We start from the raw sequence: 24,025 nt of genomic DNA on the forward strand, positions 1-24,025 counted from the left end.
TTTTTTTCAACAATTTAATTTAAAAAATTAAAAAAATTAAAAATATACACATGTAGAAAATTTGAAAACCTATAGGTGCAATTATTTGTTTGAATTTATCGTTTTTAAAAAAATTCAAAAATTATTAGACGGCTAATTTCAGTATCATACTTTTTACACTTGTTTGTTTTTGAGTGCGAAAAAACATAATAATAAATAAAACGAATTCAAATTTAAAATTAAAAACACGATCATTTTTTAATTTTGCAAAAAAAATAAATAGCGCGAAGACTTTAAATTTAGACCAAGTCACACTTGCGGTCATTTTTTCAAGGAATTTCTAAAAAAAACTAATCAATAAATACAATGATTGTAATTTGTAACTAATTATAAATAAATGTTAGTGATAAATGAAATAAATCTAGTATTTTATTAAATGTTTAATTAAAATGTAGTGTACAGATTACAATAAGACAATCTTGTGAATTTATATTTTTTATACCAACTAATTAAAACTAATAAAAAAAATTTTTATTTAAAAGCCTTGTAAATTTTTAATTAAAAAAAATTTTTAATCGATTCAATACTTGCATTAAATTGTTTATTTGTAAATTTGATTATAAGATATTTAAAAATAATAATTTTTTGTTTTTTATGTATTTACAATCTTTAATTAATGATCTGATGTCATGAATTAATTCACGAAGAACCGTCACAATAAACCAAAGGCAGTTACTAATTAAATTTAAAATACTACAGTAGATTATAATTGAAATCTTTTTTTTGAGGATATATATTACTACAATTATTATTAAGGATTGATTGTTATAAACATTCCAAATAAAAAAAAAAGTATATCTTTGTACGAAAACAATTAGTGGTTAATTTGATTTAACTATGATACGAAGCGCAATTTTTTGGCAGTGTCTAGCAATTAAATTGTTCGATCATTTGCAAAAAAAAATAATTTTTTTTTATAATTAATTATTTAATTCACAACAACAAGTATAAAAAAACTAGTGGAATTAAATAACAATAAAGATAATGATAACAATGTGCATGTTACTATCTAAATTGAACCAAAATTTATCTACCTAAATGTGCAATTTTATTGAACTAGGATTTATTTTATTGAACATTTAAGGGCGAATTCTCTCAACACAATTAAAATATTTTTTTTTTTAAACTATCCTACTCTAGTTATTAAATGCACTGCAGCGACTACAGTGTCCACATTTAAATTATAAATTCAGATCGCTAGCCTTTAACGGCAGGTTTATAGTATTTTATGTGATGACAATATTAATTATTAATAATTATTTTTTTCTTTTTAATTACTACCGAATTTTCTTGAATTATTTTATCTGATTGATAAATACCAATTGGCAGTAGTAAAATAAATCCACCTGTAATATCAGGTTGAGTTGTTTAATTTTAAAAATAAAATTGTCTATCTTAATGAAATAAATGATCAGTTATAGAAGAAGCCAAGGATGATTCTGAATGGCCTCACGACTACGATCACCGTAATCGTAATTTATTTCAACACCCACGGGAATGTCTTCCTTAGCTGTCAGCACTAGGTGTGGTGTTGATTCAACTTCAATAACACGGGCTATCAAATTTCCATTACGTGAATGATTTACAAGTCTGCCGAGTTTGTCAGTCTCGGCTGTGGCATCAACACTAAAATAGAATAATTCATGTTTATTAGATTAGCTAGCGATATAAATATCAAGTTTTAATAAATAAGAATGAAATTAATAATTACCAATACTGATGATTACGATGCTGGAAGTAATACATATAGCAACCAGTATTTTGATCTTTAGCATACTCAGCCTCACGTTTTTTAGCAGCGACCTGATCAATCAAGTCACCGATATACTCAACAACAAATTCCCCTTTTTTAAATTCACGTGTCGTCACGACACCGCGTCCTTTGCCAACAAAATGCTTGACCATCAGACCTTCTTCTACCTGACATAATACCTTGTTCTCGAGATCGCGTTGCTTCTCTTCAAGTACAGTCTTTTTACACTTCCTTACACTACGTCGTACAGGGAAATATTCAGTTACTTTATGATTTGTTTTTGCTGCCGCTGATTTTGTTGAATTAACATTAACAATAGGTTCCGTGTATTTTAATTTTCCCCGTACATTTCCTGTTATTTTTTTTCTCACTTCCTTGTCTTTTGTTGTGTGTCCATTGATAACAACTTCCGTTATAGGTTTAGCGTCATTGCTTTCTGTTGAACTTCGTGTGTCCGAATCGTCGCTTTGGATTGTCGGCATATTAATCCGATGGGGTGTAGATGGGTTCTGACATGGTACCGCCACTGGTGTTTCTACAATAAAAATTATGAATAAATTATCAAACGAACACTCTTACAAATAAAATTTGTGATCGTTTTTTATACAAATGCATTACCGTCAGTTTTAAATAATTTTTCAATTGGAGAATTATCGTCAATCTCTTCTTTAACGTCATGCTCAGCTTTAAATAACACATCTTCTGTTTTAATAAACTCCGTTATCTTTTCATTTGATATTGTATTATTGAATCCATTAGTCTGCAGAGTAAACAAAATTCATAGTCATTCCATATAATTAATTAATCATCTATCATAACAGTTAAAATTAATTACCTTTGTAAAGTATGACGTAATAGATACAGGAGATTTCAATGGGTTATTTTTTTTCCTTTGACCCATGCCGAGCTTTCTATTCTCCCCTTGATCCTTCTCCAACTTAATTTCTTTTTTAAGCGGCGAAACAATTGATCCGTTCGTTTCTACCAAAGCCGACGAACGCGTCATGACAGAAACCGTCGAGCCGCGTTTTCTTCGTCCTGTAAAAAAATAAATAAAAAGATCAAGTACGAAATTCAAACTTCCCGCACTTTTAAATATCTTTAAATGGCGTCGTCAACAATGGACGATTAGAAATACACCTCTAATTTTTTTTTATTGTTAACATATAAAATTACACAGTAATTTACTTAATTAGCAACTTTTATGAATTAAAAAATAATAATTACAACTAATCATCATTAGCGACATCATTAAGCAATAAGCAAACACACTCCATTTCATGAAATACGTGAAATAGTTACGTTCTCTAGAAATAGGACATGGGTTTTATAAAAATATAACCTGATTTAATGTAAAATAATAAATAAATATAATTACCTTTAACCATTATGATTTTTTTGTACAAAATTACGGGTAATTAAATAATAAATATGTACTGAAGTAAAAATATTATAAATTTTTGAATAAATAAGTTAATTACTTGACACTTAGATGAATAATTTATTTTACAAACTTAGCAAATAGTCCACACTGATATTTTGAATTTTAAATTAAAATATATCTGGCATTCATTCATTATTGTTGTATTTAAAATAAAAATTAAAATAATGAATATATTTATAAAAAACAATTATTGTAAATCAATAAACTTTAAATCGGATAAAAAAAAATTTTGTGTTGGACAACACCACGACGCGCCGGACACACTTTAGTTGTGAGCGCGTTTTTTCAGTTTATTCGACTGTTCACTTTTCAAATCTGTTATCTATTTAAATACAAATTTGTTTTTTATTTACATCATTATTTAATAAACAATCATTTTAGTTTTGACAGCTGTCATTTTATTTTAAAAATAAATAATTATGTGAATTTATTATTTATCATTAATTTATTTAATTTTACTATTAATTATTTTTTTCTAGCTCCAGCTTCCATCTTTACTATTTTACGAAGAGAGAGAGAGTTCAACAAACCCAAGGTCATTTATCTATGGCGCCATCTTTTGAATACAATTATTACTGCGTAAAAAAACAGTAATTCTTAAAAAGTAGAGGAATAAATTTTTCCATAAGTAAATTTTTTACTAAATACGAAATAAAAATAAAATAATAATTCAGTAGAAGTGTTCAGTAATTATTTAAGACTCATTATAAATAAAACTTAAATTTTTTAATTACTGAACGATTATTTTTTTTTGCGATGGCGAAAAATAGTGATGCTGGAGATTGGGAAGGTAATTTTATTTACATCAACTAAATTTAATTAATCATTAATTAATGAATGATAATTATAAGTAAATAGATAATTTATTTATTTTAAAATTCATTTATGAGTTATGGAAGAGTTGGTAATTAGTATGAGAATAATTAAATTGTGTGAATTAAAATGACACGTCAGAGGATAAATAATAAATACAAGATGTCTACTGTAGTTTATATTATTTGTAAACAATGGCTAATAATTGATATTAATCAAGTGAATTTTATTTTTTTAAATTTAAGACTTACGTAAACAAGCACGACATGTAGAGAATGAAATCGATGCTAAATTGGTGGCTTACAGTAAATTAGGAATTAATACTGGGTCTAATCATGCTAGTGCTGACACAGTCCCGTTGCTGGATGAAGATCATGTCTTTGAAAACATGACATCAGAGATTGAATCACTTCTAGCCAAAGTATTTATGAGTTACTCCTCATTAATTTATAAATTAATTGTCTAATAGTTTTTTTTAACTGTCCATTGGGCAGAGTTTTGATGATGAAAATTTGAAATTACTTTTTCTAGCTCATGATAATCAATGACAAGATGAGTGAAATTCCACCTAATGGTGCAGCTATGCTTCATACGATGCAGAGACACAAAGAAATATTGAAAGACTACAAACTTGAATTCAATAAGATTCAAAATAATTTCGCCAGTAGAAAAGATCGAGAAGATTTATTGGGAAGTGTCAGAAAAGAAATTGAGTACGTCATACTTTTAATTTGAATAATAAACTGAAAGTTAAATATTATAATTCCTTTTTATTTACAGCAGCTACAAAAATGCTAGTGGTTTAAATCGCAGGGACATGTATTTGAAAGAAAATCAGCACATAAACAAGTAAAAATTATTAATTTAATTGAATTTATAGATCTCATTACAGATAATAATAATTATTCAATTATTTCAGCTCTGATCGATTATTAAATGATCAAATAAGTATCGCAATGGAGACTCGAGATCATTTAGTATCCCAACGACAGACATTTAAAAAAATCCAAACACGATTTAATGATCTCAGTAATCGTTTTCCGATGGTCAATAGTCTCGTACAGAGGATAAATATACGCAAGAGACGTGATTCGTTGATCCTAGGTGTCCTCGTTGGATTCTGCACATTTTTAATGCTACTCTATGCTTTCAATTAAAGAAAAAAAAACTATATTATTTATAATTTATAACTTGAGGGATAAAGTAACGACAGTAAATGTTGAATTTCTCGTTCTATAAAAATTTGAATCTGCAAGACTGTGACGAAATTTTATTTTAAATTTTAAGAGTTGGTTCAAAATATTATCAGAAGGGAAAGGGAGAAGATACTACAGGATGATAATAATTACAAAAAATTAATGTACATATATTTTATACGATAATAATTTGTTGATATTAAAAATCTGTAGAATAAAATTGATAGTAATAAAATTATAATAAATAAATTCATTAAAATTATATTTAAATTGTTAACGTAATTTTTATTTAAAATTTTTTAATAAATATATCAGTCAGTTATCTTTTGAAATTTTAAATTTCTTCTTTACCTGAACAAAGAGATAAAGTAGATTTATTAGAACCTATCAAAAAGTACCGGAAAAATTTCAAATCTAAACACAAGTATAACCTATAATAAGTGTTTCTATCAATGAGTTAAAATTTTTAATTTATTACTACTTGTATAAATTTTTTAATTAATGTAGTAAATATTTAAATAAAATGGTGAGTAATCAAGTACACAAATTATTAAAATTCATTTCTCACGTTTTAACTTTTTCTCGTAATATTTACTTTTTCTGTCATTATTTTTTTATTCCAGGATCTGCAGAATAAAAATCAAAGCGCAATAGATGATGAACTGAAACAAACGTACGAGTTTTTAAAAGATATTGAAAAAGATCTCCTTGAAGAAAAGAATGAACTAATAAAAATACTGTCAAAAAAACCAGTCGAAACACTTTCCCCCAGTGTTAGCCCGGAAGACATTCAAATCGAACAACTCAAGTTCGTAAAGGCGTTATTGAGTGACGAACCAGTTCCCGATGACAGATTACGACCTGTCATTAATTCAGTCGATGATTTTACTTCCCTTGAATCCGAATTATTGCAAGAAATTTCAGAGCTTCAGAAAATTTTAGACCAAACTAAATCTAAGTTTTTAGCTGTGAAGAGCAGTATTAGTTCGTAAGTTATTTTTTTAACTACTCATATATTCTAAATACCGATAAATTTATATTTACAATACTTATTTACAGTTTGGTCAATGAGAAAAATAATTTACAAAAAATGAAAGAGGTGTGTTCAGATGCTGTGGAAAATGTTGACAATGTAACGAGTGATAAAGATATCGCAAAAATAAAAAGATTATTTCAAATTGTCAAAGCTGATTTGGTGATTAGTTTTATCAGTTACTGAATAAATATATCGAATTTCATAGTCATATTAATATGAGTATTTATAAACATGTTTCAGGCAAGAGTTGTTGATATTATTTATCCAGAGGACAATTTTCATGGTTTACTTCGGGTAAGAAATTTAAAATCTCTAATTGATGTCAATTTAAATGTCAGTACTCATAAATTTCTTCTAATAGACAACTAATAGACAAGTTGATATAGATAAAATAAATCACATATTTATAATTTAAAGGATCTAGTCAATGCATATTCAAAAGATGGTGATGAAAAGTACATAGAAATCGGAGACGTATCTTTGGATTGTGTTCAATCGTTAATCGAAGCTGATATTGCGATGTACCATCGTAATGACAAGAATAAAATCCGTCTAGTGGATCTTCTCTAAGTAAATAAAATAAGTATTCGCCAATTCAAACACTAATATTTTAAAAATAAAGTTTCAATACTTCATTTCTTAGGTACAAAAACATTTTATATTTTTATAAAAAACTATCTTTTTTTTTTTAAATTATCATTACATGTATAAACTAATGTATAAATCGATTTAAAATGTATAATAATTAATAAAATACTCGTGATATTAATATAGATGCAATTTATCATAAAATTTCTTTATTGTGGCATAAATATTAAATATTAATATTTATAATTAATTACTTAAAAAATTATACAATTCTAATTTTATAAAAAAAAATTGTAAAAAATTGTGAACGAACAAGAGGTACACTCAGCTAACTAAATATCCAGCTAATAAATAGCCGCCTAAATCATTTGTTGTTATTTCCGGATGAGTCCTGTTAGGCAGCACCTGGTACCCACGACAAAAGTTTGATAGTAATCTTAAATTAATCACATCTCTACGGGATTTGAGAGCAACATAAGTCTCTTGAAGGGGCTCTCTATAGCAGTGATATATTACAAATGGTTTTGATACCTCAAGAAAAGGTAGCAGCGCATTCACAATATTCAGAGGATGTTCCTTAGCAACGATGGCTAAGCCATCAGCCTTCGATGCTTTCAAACAGTCAACAACTTCTTTCGTTTCATTAAACCACTTGGGTTTATTGAATGACGTCGTCTTCTCGAGATTATTATCACCGGCTTCAATAACTGCTTCAAGAACATCACTCATTTTTTTCTCTTCCTCTTCGCTCGTCGTCGTCGAATCATCATCAACAACATCAGATGCTAATCTCGATTTCTTCGAGTTGTTTTCCCCATGAAGATGATCCGAATTACGTCTTTTCAGTGCCGATAGCGCATACTTCTTGGCCAACTCTTCCAATATAACTTCGTCACCCTGATAATAAAGCCGTAAAAATGTATAAAGATTAACAGCAAGCATACGCTTTAATTGTTCATCAGAAAAATTCATAGCGTGAACAAGTGTCAAGTTGGGCTGGTTTCCGGGATGAAGATTTATCAAAGTACCTTGAGTTTTAGCGCCAATCCTGCTCAGCATCGCGGCCGCAGACAGACCACAGGAACCCCCATCGTACAGCAGATACTTGCCGTCAGATTTAACGTCACAGTAAGACAATACTTGAGATAATGTGTCCATTCTCAAACCATTAACTCTACCAGGATCCTGTCTGAAATATATTTCCTGCAACAATCCTACAGTCGGTTTCAATATTGTTAAATATCTACAATACTTTGTTTCTTTTTTCTTAATATACTTTTCCTGTGAATATTCTGTTTTAGAGAAGAACGAGCTGCTGTTTTCAATCAAATACCCGACAATTTCTTTACTTGATTTACCGGCTTCACGTAAATCTTCTATTTCAGCTTTAGATAATTTTTGTGACGTACCATCGTCATTGATTGATCTATTATCACTACCGCTCGCTAATCCCTTGTGTAAATTTTCCGATGTCTCAGCTTTCTCCGCCACCTCAAGAGTTATCGTTTTCAAACCATTTTTAGATGTTGAAACTGGTCCAATCATTTTGAATGTTGTCCAGTAAGGCTTATTAATTACCCCAGCCATTTCAACCTGCTCTTTACCCAACGAAAATGTTCCATCACGTGTTACTCTGCACACTTTCCGGTAATCTTGCTTTTGAACAATTATATAATTCCCCACTGATACTGTCTCCTGATCCATTATTTATCAATTTATTGTTTTTTATTTAATTATTTATCACAAACTCGTGCACACGCTGCTGGTGTGTAGGTTAAGTTTGGTTATGTTTAAAATTTTAAATATATATTGCTGCTGGTTGTTGCTACACACTAAGACACGTGAATGGAGACGCCGTGAAATGTTGCGGGAAATTATTTAAAAAGAGTGGGGATATTTAATATTTTAATAAACCATAGACATACATAAATAAAATGAAATGAAATAAAATAAAATAATCAAACTTAAATTTATGTAAATTATAAAAATACTTAATTTGTAATTAACTTATTACAATAATTGGCGGGTTAAATGGTCGGCGAAAAAGCAAATTCAAAATATTCCAGAGGATTTAAATATTTTATAAATAAAATAAAATAATATGGAGGGGAATTATTAAATAAAGTATAAAGTGAAATTGTAATTGTAATTAAAATAAAAAAAGGTGTACGATATAATTGATTTTTATTAAGTAAATTGTCTTCTGGAATCTACTTTTTTCATCATCTCAAGTACACGCAATTGCCTGTTATCTATTATTATAATTATAATTATTAATATTATTATTATTATTATCATTATTATATATAATGGGGTATTTCCTCGTGTTGGAATATATATTATTCCACTCCAAGGCAACTCGTGAAAGTGACCCGGTATTATTTAAAAAGACGACAGATCACTCAATGGACTGTATAATATATTACAATTTAAATTTCATTATTATCATTATTTAATCACTCATTAAGAGAGTCATTGACAGTTATCGATTAGTTTGGAACATTTTTTCTAAATCGTTGACCACGGTTGGGGCCATTTTTATTCCCACCAGAATTATTACCGCCACCACTACCACTGCCACCACCGCTGCCCATATTACCGCCACTGCCGCCACTGTTGTTGTAATTTTTACCGAATCCAGAATTGAAATTACCACCGGGTCCGTGGCCGGACTGATTGCCTGCTGACATTTGATTGCGGAAGTTCGGTCCAAAGCCTGGAGGACGGTCGAAGTTTGGAGGCATTTGATTGTTGCCGGAGTTTGGACCCCGGAAATTGGGAGGAGGGAAATTGTTATTGAACGGCACGTTTTGACTAGGTGCAAAGGGTGCCATGGGATTTGGTCGATAAGGTTGATTGGGTCCATAATTTCCATTGGGCGGTCGGAAGTTGGGCCCGAAGTTAGGGGGCATGGGTGGTGGACCGTTGGGTCCAAAGTTAGGCGGCATGTGCATCAAATGTGGCGGCATTGGGCCACTATTGTCATTACCTCCCATCATATTTGGATTGTTTTTATTCTGCATGTTTGAAAGATGATTCATTGCCTGGTGATGCTGGTGATGAGGAGGCATCATGGATAATATCGACGGAGGTGGCATATTTGGACTGATATTCTGCATGTTATGGTGATTCGAACCCATATTTCCTGGAGGCATATTTCCCATTGACATTGACATATTACTACCTGACATATTTGAAGACATATCTCGTTTATCGAAATTAGAACGCCCGTCATTCAAACCACTGTTCATTCCTTTTTCATCATCCCAAGGTCTCTGTCGTCCATCACGATCCATATCTCCGCTACCAAAATTATCACCACCGTCCATAGAAGGTTTCTTGAACCCTCCGAGAATTGGAGGTGGTCCTAAATGCCTGAAATCCCTGTCACCAAATGAATTTCTGATATCAAACGAATTGCGCATGTCAAACTCATTCATCATTCCACCTGGCGGCCTTCCTGGACCACTAGCTGACGCAGCAGATACATTCATTCTCATATCCTCATCCCCACGAACCATTCCTCCACGACTATCTACACTGTTCATTCTTCTGAGATCCTCATCTTGATTAGCGAAATAATTATTTTGATCCTGTGAATTTTTCATACCCACCATTAGCCTTAAATCACTGTCGCTATTAATTGATGTCGAGTCTTCAGACATTCCGCCGACACCAAACACAGGTTGATGCATTTTATTATTTCGATCAGTTGAATTTGCTTCACTCCACGCAATCAATTGATCGAATTTTCGCTTCCCTCCATAATTCAAAGCTTTCAATAATTCGGGATTTTGAGCAAACTTCGAGCTTGGCAGAGGTGGAGGTAAATCAATATTTGGAACTTTCGAGTAATCTATATCACCCTCATCTTGTAAATAATCTTCGTCTGTTTCGGTTTCTTCAGGTAAATTTATTACGACGTCCTTAAGTTCTTCTATTTCACCTGCAGTAATTAATTTATTTATAGCATCGTTACCTTTAACGATAGCATCAGCAAGTTTTGAGCCAGCTAGAAAATAAAATAATAATTATAATAAAGTAAAAATATATTTTCAATAAGAATAAAATACTTACGTTCCACGGGAATTATTTTTCCATATAAAATAATAGCATTTGGTGCAACTTCATTCAAAGGTACTGCTCCCGGGGTCGTTTCAATCAACTGATTGACAATAGCATTCAACGCTTCTACTTGTTCTGGGTCTTCAGCTTCCATTTCATTCCACTGCGCTTGGAAGTTACGCGGAATGGGTTTGCTGTACGGGACCTTTTTACTTGCCGCGAGTTTTTTACTCTCTTCAGCAGCGTGGTCGAGGTCCAAACCAGGTATACCCTGCGAAGTGTCTTCTTCCATTGATTGTTCAATGTCGAACTCATTTATTTTATCTTCAGGACCCATTCCCGGTATTACTGCAGCCTCATCAGCTGAAGTATCAATAACAAAAATAAAATTTCAGTTTTTAATTACATTTACAAAATAAATTAATGAGTCAATTAAAAATACGCTACCAATTTCATGATCATCAACACCAGCCGCTCCCGCAGGTAAGGTGTTGAGATTATATTTATCTCTCATGAGATCTCCTGGGCGATTTCGTGTCCAGAATTTCGAAGTGTGATCATTGCTGCCAGAGCAAAGAATGTGACCTAATGGATGCCATGCAAGTGTCCAGACAATACTGTCGTGGGCTTGCTCTATAGCGCCTACTTCTTTGTCGGCTCTACGATAAAATAAAATTCAAATTAACGTTAATCAAATAATATAATATAAAATAAAAATAAATAGATCTCTTACCCGACGTGCCAGAAAAGAATAGCGCCGTCGCTGCCGCCACTGCAAAAAAGACCTTCATGACTCGGATGCCAAGCAACACTCGAAGCTTCTTTTTTGTGACCGCGAAAGGTTTGAACCTCTTGGCTCAAATTTCTCAAATCGAAAAGCTTCAGCAGATGATCCCTCGACGCCGTTACTAGCCAATTTCCGTTTTCGTTCCATTTGACATCCATGACAGTACTTTTGTGAGCGTGTAAGGTAGCCAACGACTGACCAGTCTTTGGATCCCATAATTTTATTGGCTGCTGATTATCTTTGCTCCCGGAGATGACTAGACTTTTTTGTGGATGCCAGTGGACACATTTAACATCCGCGCCGTGACCTATATACAAATACCTAGTTATCCCTCCTTCTATTTCTTCCTTGCTTACTTATATTTTATAATAGATTTCTTTTTTATTTTTATTATTTGAATATTTTTTATGAATATTGAACACTTAATTGATATGAAAATAAATAAAAAAATATACCCCTGAGTATTCTCTCCTCATGGCAGCGTAGAAAGTCCCAAATTCTGACGGTTCCGTCGTCACTGCAAGTCGCCAATTTGTGATCCGTTGGACTGAAACTACCCGCCGAAAAAAACATAATAATTACATACTACACCGACCCCACTTTTATTTATTATTAATTACTAATATTAATTTTATAAATATATAAATAAGTAAATAAATATTGTGTTGTATTTTATTACTTTATTTTAAATTATAAAAAAAGCTGAAACTGATAAAATATACGCGCTGAGATTAATCAAATCGATTGCAAATACACCGAGTTTATTTATAAAATAATATTTTAATTATCCGTAACTAAGCCCAGCAATTTACTTCCGTTGACTTTCTTTGTAATTAAAATATTTTTAAATTTAAATAAATAACAAGAAGCTATTAGTAGATTTTAGTTTAAAAAAGGGAGCAACTACGAACGAATAATAATCTCCGACAGTCATACCTGGCACACGAGTGATTTAACTGAGTAGTCACTTGATGGAGTACTCGTGTATGATCAATGACTATCAGTTTAATTTACATAATAACTAATAATAATAATAATAATAATACTAATGATAAATTTACTATCGATGCCACATGACCACCGGAAGATGTTTCCATGAATTGTTACTTTTAAAAATAATTTTACTTGCAGATCAAATTTTTATTGTATACAAAAATAACGAACGGGAATGTGTACATTAAATAAATTTAATTTTTTAAAAAAATGCTGCTGCTCTCACCCCCATTCTTTCACTTTCATAATCACATTCATGCACATGTGTAATTCACCCACGTAATAATGTTATCGTAACTGTCGATCGTCTTAGTCATTAATACATTTCCTCCAAAATTTTATTATCAAAAACAAAAAAAAATAATTATATTATAATATATTTTCCATTTGGATATTGTAAATAAGGAGGCAGGATTAAATCTTTATTATTATTTATCAAATATGTATATGTAAAATATATACATGTATATATTTATATGTATATATATATATATAGATATATCAATGGTCAGGAATCTAGATGGGGTGCAGCTTCAGTTTATTTGTAACCAAGCACAATTACAGATATTTATTTGCGCCCGCAATTTAAATATACACCAGTCCGCAAATTGACGGCAAGGGTTGCCGCGAAAAAAAAGTTTATGAATTTATAAAAGTTTATTACGAAATGATGACGTAACTTATAGAAAGTACTGATGATTAACGATTAAATAATATTTATCAGAGCGAAATTTATTTATTTTCATGGCCGGGATCACATACGCTCATACGTACACAATAGATCTACCGGACCACGCACGCAGACACACCCCTACCATCAATTTATCGCGCATTTAAAAAACCATGAATTTAATTATTCTTTGAATAATAGTAACAATGGTTAATCATTATTATTATCGTCATACGATTAATAAATTAATTTATTTACTAAATATAAATATCCGAAAACTCATGGTGGATCGCGGTAAAAATAAGAAATGATTTTAATCCATCGAAGAAAACAGAGTAACAGAAAGTCCATTTGACTTGGAGCACTCCAGCAGTACACGAAGACGATAGCAGTTCGAATAAATAGCATAGTGTCACGAGAAACGAAAGGGCTAGAGTGGTGGATGATGATATACCTGAGTCCTCTAATCGCTTCTTTGTGCGCCTGAAACATCTTGACGTTGTTCATGTTGCTCTGCCAGTACTTGACGTAGCCCGAGTGGTCCCCCGTCACCATCCAGCTTTCATTGTGCGACCAAACCATTGTCCTTACCGGGCTGTCGTGTGCCTGTGTGCGCAAAAAATTTATCGTGTCAATACGAATTGAGGCGAAAATTTATTACTTTTTAAGATAGAATACCTGAAGGATGGTTTCGAAATTAAACGTAAGACCGTTCCAGAGGGTGAATTCCCCGCTCGATGCTCCAGTAACGAGACGTCGACCTTCTGGAGTCCAGGCCATACAAAAAATAGGACATCGCATTTTATTCGTCGCTGTTTTAACGAACCTCGTAGTCACTGAGTTTATCGGATTGTCCACGTAACTCGGAGGCGGCAAAAGGTCTGGATAGTACATAACATCCGGCTGAAGAGGACGTCTATCACGGAAGTCCCGTTGCCATACACGGTTCTAAAAATACCAAGATAAATTAGCAAACAAATACACAAGTATTATAATTAAAATAAAGAAAATAATAAATTAATAACCTCAAGAGTTTTTATTATCGCCGAATTATAATCTACTGTCTTCCTCATGACAGATTTTCTCAATCTCTTGCCGTCAAACTCATCTTGCAGAGCATCCTGCCCACCGGAGATTATTTTCGGGGCATGATACGGCCGAAAGGGTTTGAAGAATCCTCGTGCGCTATCTCGATGGTTGAGAAATCTTTGTTGCTGTTGCTGCTGCTGTTGGAGCTGCTGCGACTGGAATCCTCCAGTGCTGGTGTTTATCGTAGTCAAATTAGGCGGGGGTGCTGATAAATTTGGAGTCGTCGGTGGTGGGACTGACATGTTGGGTAAACTTATCCCCGTCGGCGGGGGTGGATTCGCGAACTGAACGTTGGTCGACATTGTTAATTAAAAAAATAACAATGATTTAAATCCCTTGCTAATCACAAATAATCGTCAAAGACTTTTTATCATTGTTATCTAGGTTAGGACTAAGAAATTCAAGTGAATGGGTGTCTCCATTTTCAAACCCGTATCATCTAGTCTGTCTGCAACACATTTAATTATCAATAATTATTTAAGTGTTACTACAATCAAATATTTGTTACCGATAAGATTTAAAAAATTTTTAATTTCATTCAATAATGTTAATTATTAATAATAATTATTATTTTTATTACGAATAATAAATCTGTTTATAATTACTTGACGGCGTGGCTGCTACTTAAACTTAAGTCTCTTTCACCAACACACACACGTAACACAAATATATATATACATGTACATCTATACTTGAAGAATTGTTTGAACTATAAATTAAAGACCTGCAATAACGTCGCTACTTTGTTTTAAATATTTAAATTTTGAACAAATTATTGTATTACAAATATGAAGACAAACAAAATTTATAAAGTTTGGAAAAATTTATTTTGGCGTTGCAAACTACCAATAAATACACACTGCAATAGAACCGACGACGGCGGGTGATTAGAAATTTTCGTCTCAACTTTAATATATACTATAATATATCACTGAGACCTTACTACGTTTCTATGAAACTTGTTTTTTATATATTTTAGTTCATACAGGCGTTTTTCATGCTGGTCTTTGACGCGCGTTTTTAGGTGGCAAATTTTATCGCGTGACAGATTTTTAAATTTCGCGGTGTGTGAAAAATTTAATGGCAGTCATTGTAAAAAATTATTTTAAATATTTCTTAGTATTTCGGTCTTTTCCCATGACTTTGTATTTTTTGACGTTTATAAGAAGTATAAAAACTGGAGAGTATTAGATTTTCAAAGCGCGAAATTTAAAAATCTGTCATGTGACAAAAAATTTTGACGCTCAAAACGAGCGGCTGTCAGTATGAAATCGCACCTTAATTTAAGATAACTTTCACTAAAAGCCCGCCTTTTAGTAAACAGAACGCTAAATAAATATTGCGCGGGAACTCGCCATTATATGTATATTGAAGTATTGGTGACAAAAGAAAAATTTATCAAGTGAATTACGCCGCTCGCAGTTGTTAATAAACTCTCAATAATTCGTGTCTTTTATAAAATTATAAATTCGAGATTATTAAAGTAATTAAATAATTAATCAAGATGACAATTCCATTGTCCAAGGGAGCATTAAATGTAATAATTATTTCATCTGTTATCTATGTTGATGACAATAATCATTTCACCACATAAATAATTATTTTATATGTTTTTTTTTTCTAGGAAATCGCTCAGGGCATTGAAGTCGAGAAACCTATTTTTCAAATATTGGTAAAATATTAATTTATCATTTAAATATCAGAAAGTTCTGGATTATTCCTTTGTCTATTGTTACCGTTTGGTTATGTGTGTTTTTTCAGGGCACCAAGAGATTAGCGAGCACCGAGAATGAACGTTACAGATTACTTTTGTCTGATGGAGTCACAAGCAATTCATTTACGATGCTCGCGACCCAGCTCAACAGCATGGTCACAAATAATGAATTGTCGGATTATTCTATCATTGAAATTACTCGTTACGCATTGAGCAATGCCAACAATGCAGGAAAAATGAGGCAAATTTATTTTACATTTCCTACGCTTTTAATTTTTAGTTAATTATTTATAATTCTGAAAGTAGCAGGCACTAAAAAATTTTATTTTATCATAATTATTTTAAAATTTGAAATGTTATTTATTTTTCTTATAGAAAAATTATGGTAATTTTGGGAATCGAAGTTAAAGTACCCGGCAGTGAAGTTGCTGGGAAAATTGGACACCCAGTCCAACAAGGAAAAGAATCTGGAGCTAGTGGAGAAGAGAAACCAACTCAAAGAGCAGACACTTCATCGAATGCTGAAAATGTTGGACAAAATCAAAATAAAAGACCTGCTCAAAATAACGCGCCATTTAGTAAGTTTTCGTGATTCATTACTCATACTGTCATTTGTTTTTAAATTCTCTGATTATTCAAAAATTTCAATTACTTCAATTAACCTCCAGTTGACATATAGCCAACTAATTGCTAAATAAGTAAAAGATTATAATTATATATATTCGTATTCCATTACAATATACTGTCATATTTTTTATCAGATGCCAATGCGAATCAAAAACGTCGTCTGAATGAATCTTTGAATTCAGGAGCTTCTATAATGACTAGCCCGATTGCTGCATTGAGTCCATACCAAAATAAGTAAGTTTCTATGATCGTTATTTAAAAACACTCGCTTATTAAATTTATAAAATCTATTTATTTGATAACTAGATGGGTAATTAAAGCCAGAGTTGCAAGTAAATCAGATATTAGAACATGGAGCAACTCGCGTGGAGATGGAAAATTATTTAACATGACACTTGTTGATGAAAGCGGTGAAATAAGATGCACTGGATTCACTGATACTGTTGATAAATTCTATAACACAATTGAAGTAATTAATTTTACTTTATTTTATGCATAATGACTAATGAATATATTTTATGTTATTTTATTGATTTGAATGACTTTAATTGTTTTTAGGTGGGACAAATTTATTATATATCCCGCGGTATTTTAAAAGTCGCCAATAAAAATTTTAATACTACGAATAATGATTACGAGATGACACTAAATATAGATACTGAAATAATTCCTTGTCATGATACATGTGAAGATATACCGATGATGAATTACAATTTTGTAAATATCAGTGAGGTTGAAAATTTGCCAAAAGACCAAATCATAGGTGTCGTATTCAAATTTAATACTTACTTAATTTTAATTAGTATGACAATGTAAAACTATATCATTATTATTATTAATTTTATATTTTGCTGCCAGATGTATTAGCGGTTGTCAAGTCTTTTGAAAATGTTCAGAATCTTACATCAAGAAACACCGGCCGAGAATTACGTAAGAGAGATGTCCATCTTGTTGATACCTCCAACACCTTGGTAATTATTTTAGTTATCATGAGCATCATGAATAATTTATTATTAATTTAAAAAAAAAATTTATTATTAATTACAGATCACTCTTACGCTTTGGGGAACTCAAGCAGAAACTTTTGACGGATCAAATAATCCAGTTATTGCTCTGAAAGGTGTTCGTATTGGAGAATTTCAAAGTGGAAAAAATTTGTCCACCATTTCGTCAACAGCCATGCAATTAGATCCTGATATTCCTGATGCTCATAGGTAATTTATACAGTTCATATCCTTATTTTTAATTGTCTATATTAATTTACATAACTATTTATTTATTTATTTATTTAAGGCTCCGCGCATGGTTCCTTAATGAAGGACAAAGAGAGGAAGCGAAATCATTATCGAAAGCTGGTGGTACTATTGCAAATTGTGAATGGATGACATTAGCAGAAGCTGAAGAAAGAGGTCGGTCTTCCATGGATGTGCCCACAACCTTCATGTGTAAAGCAACCATCAGTTTAATTCGTCCTGACCGTGCTCTGTACAAAGCTTGTCCAAGTGATTCTTGCAACAAAAAAGTAACTATAATTTTTATTGATTTTTAAAATGCTATCCAACATTCATTGCAATGATTGATTTTTATTTGTCCAGGTTCTTGACCAAAGCAACGGAATGTTCCGGTGTGAAAAATGTAACAAAGAGTACCCCAACTTCCATTACCGTTTGTTGGCGAATGTAAGTGGTTTCTACAAATATTTTTTTTTTTTTTTTTTTTTTTTTTTTTTTTTTTTTTTTTTTTTTTATACAATAAATTAATTTAAAAAAAATGTTGTTTAGATGGCCATAACAGACTGGAGTGCTAATTTATGGGTCACAGCGTTCAATGAAACTGGGGAAAAAATTCTTGGTATAAATAGTCAAGAGCTTGGCGAATTGAGTGAAAACCAACCAGATGAATACAATGATAAATTTTCCGACGTTTCTTTCTCTTCTCATATTTTCCAAGTGCGAATGAAGATGGACACTTACAATGTGTGTATCCAATAAATAAATTTACAGTCGAACTCCGTTAACTTGGATTCCATTATCTCGGAATTTTCCCTCAATCTTGATCCCCATTACGAGCTGCGCTCCGGTATCTGTTAACTCGAAATCGGTATCCGTTAGCTCGAAAATTTCCGCTCTGTAGACTAACTGTTCGAGTTAATAGAGTTCGACTGTACATATGTTTTATATTTTTATAAATAAATATAATATTTTTAACTGCTTTCAGGATGAGCAACGATTGAAAGGAAATATTATTAACTGTACACCAATCGATTACAAAACCTACAACAAACACTTGGTCAATGAACTCAAAAAGATTACGAATATTCATGATATTAAATAACTTTAATTTATTATTTACTTTTCAAAATTCAATTCAAAAGATTCCGCCTTTTTTTCTTTTTTCAATAATTAATATTAATTATGTAATACTATTATTATCGTCACCAATTTAGATTTCAAAAAGATAAATTATAATTTTATCTATTATTTATTATTTAAAAGTATACAAAAGTATGTAAGGTGATAAAAATAAATCATTAATTGATAGTAATAAATCTCAAAGTTTGTAATAGTAAAAAAAATGAACCAGCCAGTGATACTTCAGTAAAATGATCAGTCCCTAGCCCTTCAAAAAACTATTTTTAATATATTTCATAGATACAAAGTTTTTATAGATTCCAGACTACATAAATTTCATCTCAGTACTAAATAGTAAAATTTGTGTTGACTTTAATCAGTAAGAAAATAGCCTGTTTTGAAATCATGAAATATGTATGTACCCATGGATATGATATAGGGACCAACGAGTACTTGACCTTATATTTGAAAATTTAAAAACGGTTCCTTTAACCTCAAAGTATTTATTGCTTGTTAAGTTTCAGTAAATATTTGAAATATTTTGTATTTGTAATTTTTTTTTAATAAAAATTAATCAGACATATTTATTATTATTTTTTCTAATCTAAGAGATAAAAAAATTCCATTCATCAATCATTACCCTCTCTTGTGCTATTTTATCACCATTCTATAAATTTACACTCCAAACAATTAAGCTCAGTCTTAAGTCATAGAGCAAAATGAAAGCTGCACTACCAGTCAATCTGCTAAGTCTATTATTTTTTTCAAATAAATTTTTGCTGATAAATTCTTTGGCGAATAATCCGAGTCCATTGGTGGTAATTACGTGGGATTATTTGAATGCAACCCAGCATGGTAAGTTTTGAATAATTATTATTATTACAAATACCAAAGGTTTTTTATTTATTTATTTATTTATATTTGTTTTATGAAGCATGGAAAATTTTAAATGAAGAAAATAAAAGTTCAATAGACGCAATTGAAGGTGCCGGTAGTTTATGCGAAGAACTGCAGTGTCGTACTACTGTCGGATACGGTGGTAGTCCAGATGAAGCTGGTGAAACTACATTGGATGCTATGATCATGGACGGGTATTCAGTTCATTATTAATTACTTGAGTACTTAATTGAATGAACAAATTTATACTGTTTGCATAGAGTAAATATGGATGTTGGAGCTGTTGGTGGCATAAGAAACATTAAAAACGCTATATCAGTTGCACGGAAGGTCCTTGAAAATACAGACCACACATTACTAGCTGGATCTCTTGCTACTGACTTTGCTGTGAAGATGGGATTCAAGCATGAGTCGCTGACAACTGATTTCTCGAAAAATATGTGGGAATCTTGGATGAAAAATAATTGTCAGCCTAACTTCTGGAAAGTATGCTCATATACCAGAGATTATATTTAGAGAGGGTAGAGGTACAGGTTTTGACAAAGATCCTTTTTGCCAGGCTTTGTTGCAGTGGAAATTTTTTGATACTTTTTCATTAATTGAAACAAAGTATTAAATGTTAAAAAATGGAGCAGTAGCTACCAATGCTATTTCTACCCTAAATAAAATGAATAATTTTTTATAGAATGTCAACCCTGATCCATCGACTTCATGTGGGCCATACAATCCTGTAAAAAAATCAATTACTAGTAGGATTGATTTGGAATTAACTGACATTGAAGATAATCATGATACGATTGGTATAATTGCGATGGACAGTAATGGAAATATAGCTGCTGGCACATCGACTAATGGAGCGAATCACAAGATACCAGGGCGTGTTGGAGACTCGCCAGTTCCCGGGGCTGGTGCTTATGCTGATCAAGAAGTTGGTGCTGCTGCCGGTACTGGAGATGGTGATGTAATGATGCGTTTCTTACCCAGGTACCTAGAAAATATATTCTTTTTTTAATCGTAAGTAGTTGAGTATTGAAATGAATCAACTATAATCCAACGGAATTGTTTATTAGCTTCCTCGCTGTTGAAGAAATGCGCCGAGGAGCTTCACCAACGGAGGCTGCAGCAGTAGCAGTAAAGAGAATAGCTAAACACTATCCCATGTTCAGGGGTGCTGTTATAGCACTCGATAAAAATGGGGATTATGGTGCAGCTTGCAACGGATTCGCTTCTTTTCCTTATTTTGTTAGTAATGCAGCACTTGGGAAACCGACATTATTACGCATTAATTGTTTCAATTCAATCAAACAAGTGACATTAATTTAAATATATTTGATTAATACTTACATTTTGTAATCAAAAAAATATATAATCAGTTTCATGAATAAATTTAATTATTTAACTATTTGATATAATTTTTTAATGAAATAACGCTAGCACATGAAAGTAAAGGAAAACAATTTCTCTGAGATTCCTCTAAGATTTTCAGCGAAGTCTTCTGAGATAACGCTCACACACAGAAGAAGAAAAAAATTTTCCATATACTTCCAATGTAGTTTCTCAGACAATGTTTTCTGAAAGAACACTAACACATAAGAGTGAAGGAAAAAATTATTTCTTATCTTATCACCAAACATTTTACTTTAAGGTAATAGACCTAGTCTATGATCATACTTACAAATAACATATTTGTAAAAAATAAAAAATTGTCTGTCTGCTATTTTCAGTATCATAAAAACACTGTAAAGTGGGTAGCTTACCCTGCGTATAATTTTTTTATCGCGGGAAAATATTTAAAAAATTATTTGACAGCGACTCTGTTGAGCAAAACATGAACCTAAAATTGTCTTCTCCACATTGTCAATATTGTTTGAGGTTAAATAATAAAATATTGTAAAATAGTGTCTTGTTAAATATATTTATTACACAATATAAGTAAATTAATTCTTATAAATATTTAAATAAATAAAAAATGACAAAATACATAGAATTTCAAGTAGTTGTCTTGGCTGGTGGTAAGGGTTCAAGAATGACAGAATTAACAGCAGGAAAAACAAAGTGTCTTTTACCAATTCATAATGTACCAATGATTTATTATCCACTCAAATCACTGGAAAAAGCTGGATTCACTGAAGCTATTGTAATTGTAATAGAAAATACAAAGAAAGAAATAACAGCAGCTTTAGACAAATTGAATCTCACCATTAAATTGGAGTTTGTTGGAATACCAGAGAGCGAAGATCTCGGAACAGCTGATGCCGTTCGTTATATTCACGACAAAATTCACAAAGATTTTATTGTTATTTCATGTGATTTAATTGCTGACATAAATATTACTGAAGTTTTGAATTTGTACCGCAAAAACAATGCCAGTATTACTGCCGTTATGTTTCCATTACCCAAAATACCTTCGACTTTTGTCGTTCCTGGACCTAAAAATAAACAAAAACCTGAAACAGACTTAATTGGAATTGATAATAAAACAAATAAACTAGTATTTTTGGCCTCTGCATCAGATTTTGAAGAAGATCTTCATATTTCTCACAAATTATTACAAAAGCACACAAACTTTACTATGTACTCGAAATTATTAGATGCACATTTTTACGTCATCAGTAAATGGGTTCTCGATTTCTTGGTACACAACAAGTAAGAATCCAAATTTAATTTCATATTCATTAGAATTAACATATGTTAATTGTAAAAAATTTACAGGAGTTTTGGAACACTCAAAGGTGAACTATTTCCTTACATTGTCAAAAAACAATTGAGTCGTCCACCGAAACCCTCAGCGGATGACAAAAATGCATCAGTAGTGAAAATGGACATCAAAGATGACATTTACCGTTTCGCTGTTGAAAATAAATTGGATTCACTGATCAGAAAAATGTCTGCATTCAATGATCATAGTTCTGATCTTGATAATGCTTATCATGATGACATAATCAGGTGTTACGCTTTTATGATACCCAGTAATTGTGGACTCAGAGCTAATACCATACAAATGTATAGTTTTGCTAATAGCATGGTATGCTAAAACTTTTTTTATCAATTAACATAAATATTATTGAATAAAGTTAAATATCTGTTGAATTTCAGGCAGCAGACACTCCTCCATACAACATTATCACACAAACAATTTCCCCTCTTGCCACAATAAAAAGTACTCAGGTTGTTAATTGTCGTGTTGATGAAGGAGCTCTGATTGATGAAAAGACATCAGTTAAAGAGTCGCACATCGGCCCTGCTGCAACTATTGAACCCAAGACACGAATTTCTAATAGTGTTATTATGGGAAATGTCACTATTAAACAAAGGTGACATTAATTTTTAAATTTTAGTTCAGTAAATTTGTTATGATCCTCAAGTTTGTAGACAATTAAAAATTTTTTGATTTTTTTCAATAAATCTGTTATGAAACAAAAAAATACTAAAAAATTTCATATGTAGAAAATTAAAAGAACTACAGGTGCAATGTTTAAATATTTCTTTTTATAATTTATTCTTTTGAAAAAAATTCAAAAATTATTAGACGTCGGCTAACTTCAGTAATGAGTGGGAATGTAGCAGACATCAGACAAATTTAAAATTATTTACTCTATTTATTTATAATTTTAAATTTGTCTGATGTCTTCTACATTCACCCTCATACTTCAGTCATAATTTCTTCTATTTGGAATTAATTAGTAATAAATTAATCAATTGATAATTAATTATTATATTTTCAGATGTGTTATACAAAACTGTATACTTTGTAACGGTTGCACCGTTGAAGAAGGATGCGAATTAAAAGATTGTCTCATTGGTGCTCAGCATATTGTCCGTCAAGGAAGTAATCACTCACGTGAAGTTTTAACCGAAGCTGATAGATTTATGGAAATTTAATAAATAAAATTTTATATATTTCAATTGCTGTATTTTGTTTTTTCATTCCCTTACCACTGATACGTTTAACATAAGAGACAA

At 31.3% G+C, this 24,025-nt stretch overlaps 8 protein-coding genes across 9 annotated transcripts; 5 read left to right on the forward strand and 3 right to left on the reverse strand.

Moving 5' to 3' along the window:
* Positions 1-61: 61 nt before the first annotated feature.
* LOC103578031 (histone-lysine N-methyltransferase PR-Set7) lies at positions 62-3,725 on the reverse strand. The gene is made up of 5 exons (XM_008558967.3): positions 3,171-3,725; positions 2,628-2,830; positions 2,411-2,552; positions 1,751-2,327; positions 62-1,665 (listed from the first exon to the last, which is right to left on the reverse strand). Exons 1-5 carry the CDS (start codon positions 3,178-3,180, stop codon positions 1,455-1,457), a joined length of 1,143 nt encoding a protein of 380 aa, XP_008557189.1. The 5' UTR covers positions 3,181-3,725; the 3' UTR covers positions 62-1,454.
* Positions 3,726-3,811: 86 nt separating this feature from the next.
* LOC103578020 (Golgi SNAP receptor complex member 1) lies at positions 3,812-5,507 on the forward strand. 2 transcript variants are annotated; one of them, XM_008558946.2, is made up of 5 exons: positions 3,812-4,026; positions 4,295-4,470; positions 4,581-4,762; positions 4,830-4,898; positions 4,969-5,507. In XM_008558946.2, exons 1-5 carry the CDS (start codon positions 3,993-3,995, stop codon positions 5,204-5,206), a joined length of 699 nt encoding a protein of 232 aa, XP_008557168.1. In that variant the 5' UTR covers positions 3,812-3,992; the 3' UTR covers positions 5,207-5,507. The 2 variants fall into 2 exon arrangements, with proteins under 2 accessions (XP_008557168.1, XP_008557177.1); XM_008558955.2 differs by having other exon boundaries at positions 4,833-4,898.
* A 144-nt stretch (positions 5,508-5,651) lies between these two features.
* On the forward strand, positions 5,652-6,931 carry LOC103578011 (titin homolog). Its single transcript, XM_008558934.3, has 5 exons — positions 5,652-5,771; positions 5,869-6,233; positions 6,305-6,440; positions 6,522-6,575; positions 6,699-6,931. Exons 1-5 carry the CDS (start codon positions 5,769-5,771, stop codon positions 6,849-6,851), a joined length of 711 nt encoding a protein of 236 aa, XP_008557156.1. The 5' UTR covers positions 5,652-5,768; the 3' UTR covers positions 6,852-6,931.
* Positions 6,932-7,087: 156 nt separating this feature from the next.
* On the reverse strand, positions 7,088-8,960 carry LOC103578003 (tRNA (adenine(58)-N(1))-methyltransferase non-catalytic subunit TRM6). Its single transcript, XM_008558926.2, has one exon. The coding sequence runs from the start codon at positions 8,571-8,573 to the stop codon at positions 7,194-7,196; it is 1,380 nt and encodes a 459-aa protein (XP_008557148.1). The 5' UTR covers positions 8,574-8,960; the 3' UTR covers positions 7,088-7,193.
* Positions 8,961-9,036: 76 nt separating this feature from the next.
* LOC103577999 (WD-repeat containing protein) lies at positions 9,037-15,367 on the reverse strand. The gene is made up of 9 exons (XM_008558918.1): positions 15,079-15,367; positions 14,410-14,921; positions 14,063-14,332; positions 13,839-13,990; positions 12,177-12,274; positions 11,668-12,028; positions 11,382-11,593; positions 10,947-11,297; positions 9,037-10,881 (listed from the first exon to the last, which is right to left on the reverse strand). Exons 2-9 carry the CDS (start codon positions 14,773-14,775, stop codon positions 9,359-9,361), a joined length of 3,333 nt encoding a protein of 1,110 aa, XP_008557140.1. The 5' UTR covers positions 14,776-14,921; positions 15,079-15,367; the 3' UTR covers positions 9,037-9,358.
* Positions 15,368-15,787: 420 nt separating this feature from the next.
* Positions 15,788-19,744, forward strand: LOC103577993 (replication protein A 70 kDa DNA-binding subunit). Its single transcript, XM_008558914.3, has 13 exons — positions 15,788-16,010; positions 16,098-16,145; positions 16,235-16,428; positions 16,563-16,765; positions 16,949-17,048; positions 17,121-17,283; positions 17,373-17,577; positions 17,673-17,785; positions 17,862-18,028; positions 18,108-18,336; positions 18,410-18,493; positions 18,596-18,790; positions 19,032-19,744. The coding sequence occupies exons 1-13, from the start codon at positions 15,978-15,980 to the stop codon at positions 19,146-19,148; spliced, it is 1,851 nt and encodes a 616-aa protein (XP_008557136.1). The 5' UTR covers positions 15,788-15,977; the 3' UTR covers positions 19,149-19,744.
* Positions 19,745-19,842: 98 nt separating this feature from the next.
* On the forward strand, positions 19,843-21,385 carry LOC103577986 (N(4)-(Beta-N-acetylglucosaminyl)-L-asparaginase). The gene is made up of 5 exons (XM_008558906.2): positions 19,843-20,020; positions 20,100-20,256; positions 20,323-20,548; positions 20,748-21,046; positions 21,133-21,385. Exons 1-5 carry the CDS (start codon positions 19,885-19,887, stop codon positions 21,383-21,385), a joined length of 1,071 nt encoding a protein of 356 aa, XP_008557128.1. The 5' UTR covers positions 19,843-19,884.
* A 511-nt stretch (positions 21,386-21,896) lies between these two features.
* On the forward strand, positions 21,897-23,962 carry LOC103577978 (translation initiation factor eIF-2B subunit gamma). The gene is made up of 4 exons (XM_008558898.3): positions 21,897-22,708; positions 22,775-23,087; positions 23,159-23,376; positions 23,788-23,962. Exons 1-4 carry the CDS (start codon positions 22,032-22,034, stop codon positions 23,942-23,944), a joined length of 1,365 nt encoding a protein of 454 aa, XP_008557120.1. The 5' UTR covers positions 21,897-22,031; the 3' UTR covers positions 23,945-23,962.
* Positions 23,963-24,025: the final 63 nt, after the last annotated feature.

The sequence above is a fragment of the Microplitis demolitor genome, chromosome 1, assembly GCF_026212275.2.
Source record: "Microplitis demolitor isolate Queensland-Clemson2020A chromosome 1, iyMicDemo2.1a, whole genome shotgun sequence".
NCBI lineage: Eukaryota > Metazoa > Arthropoda > Insecta > Hymenoptera > Braconidae > Microplitis > Microplitis demolitor.

Excerpts from the sequence above, each read along its gene's own strand:
- LOC103578031 (XM_008558967.3), bottom strand. Across the intron at positions 2,328-2,410 it reads AAAATTATTTAAAACTGACG|AAACACCAGTGGCGGTACCA; the intron begins GTAATGCATTTG and ends TTTTTATTGTAG. Across the intron at positions 1,666-1,750 it reads CATCGTAATCATCAGTATTG|TGTTGATGCCACAGCCGAGA; the intron begins GTAATTATTAAT and ends ATTCTATTTTAG.
- LOC103578020 (XM_008558946.2), top strand. The coding sequence starts at position 3,993 with ATGGCGAAAAATAGTGATGCTGGAGATTGGGAAG. Across the intron at positions 4,763-4,829 it reads AGTGTCAGAAAAGAAATTGA|CAGCTACAAAAATGCTAGTG; the intron begins GTACGTCATACT and ends TTTTATTTACAG. Across the intron at positions 4,899-4,968 it reads GAAAATCAGCACATAAACAA|CTCTGATCGATTATTAAATG; the intron begins GTAAAAATTATT and ends CAATTATTTCAG.
- LOC103578011 (XM_008558934.3), top strand. Across the intron at positions 6,234-6,304 it reads GTGAAGAGCAGTATTAGTTC|TTTGGTCAATGAGAAAAATA; the intron begins GTAAGTTATTTT and ends ACTTATTTACAG. Across the intron at positions 6,576-6,698 it reads ATTTTCATGGTTTACTTCGG|GATCTAGTCAATGCATATTC; the intron begins GTAAGAAATTTA and ends TATAATTTAAAG.
- LOC103578003 (XM_008558926.2), bottom strand. The coding sequence starts at position 8,573 with ATGGATCAGGAGACAGTATCAGTGGGGAATTATATAATTGTTCAAAAG.
- LOC103577999 (XM_008558918.1), bottom strand. The coding sequence starts at position 14,775 with ATGTCGACCAACGTTCAGTTCGCGAATCCACCCCCGCCGACGGGGATA. Across the intron at positions 11,298-11,381 it reads TGTTGATGATCATGAAATTG|CTGATGAGGCTGCAGTAATA; the intron begins GTAGCGTATTTT and ends TTGATACTTCAG. Across the intron at positions 10,882-10,946 it reads AAAAATAATTCCCGTGGAAC|CTGGCTCAAAACTTGCTGAT; the intron begins GTAAGTATTTTA and ends TTTATTTTCTAG.
- LOC103577993 (XM_008558914.3), top strand. The coding sequence starts at position 15,978 with ATGACAATTCCATTGTCCAAGGGAGCATTAAAT. Across the intron at positions 16,429-16,562 it reads AACAATGCAGGAAAAATGAG|AAAAATTATGGTAATTTTGG; the intron begins GCAAATTTATTT and ends TTTTTCTTATAG. Across the intron at positions 17,284-17,372 it reads AATTCTATAACACAATTGAA|GTGGGACAAATTTATTATAT; the intron begins GTAATTAATTTT and ends AATTGTTTTTAG.
- LOC103577986 (XM_008558906.2), top strand. The coding sequence starts at position 19,885 with ATGAAAGCTGCACTACCAGTCAATCTGCTAAGTCTATTATTTTTTTCA. Across the intron at positions 20,549-20,747 it reads GTCAGCCTAACTTCTGGAAA|AATGTCAACCCTGATCCATC; the intron begins GTATGCTCATAT and ends AATTTTTTATAG. Across the intron at positions 21,047-21,132 it reads ATGATGCGTTTCTTACCCAG|CTTCCTCGCTGTTGAAGAAA; the intron begins GTACCTAGAAAA and ends ATTGTTTATTAG.
- LOC103577978 (XM_008558898.3), top strand. The coding sequence starts at position 22,032 with ATGACAAAATACATAGAATTTCAAGTAGTTGTCTTGGCTGGTGGTAAG. Across the intron at positions 22,709-22,774 it reads GATTTCTTGGTACACAACAA|GAGTTTTGGAACACTCAAAG; the intron begins GTAAGAATCCAA and ends AAAAATTTACAG. Across the intron at positions 23,377-23,787 it reads AATGTCACTATTAAACAAAG|ATGTGTTATACAAAACTGTA; the intron begins GTGACATTAATT and ends TTATATTTTCAG.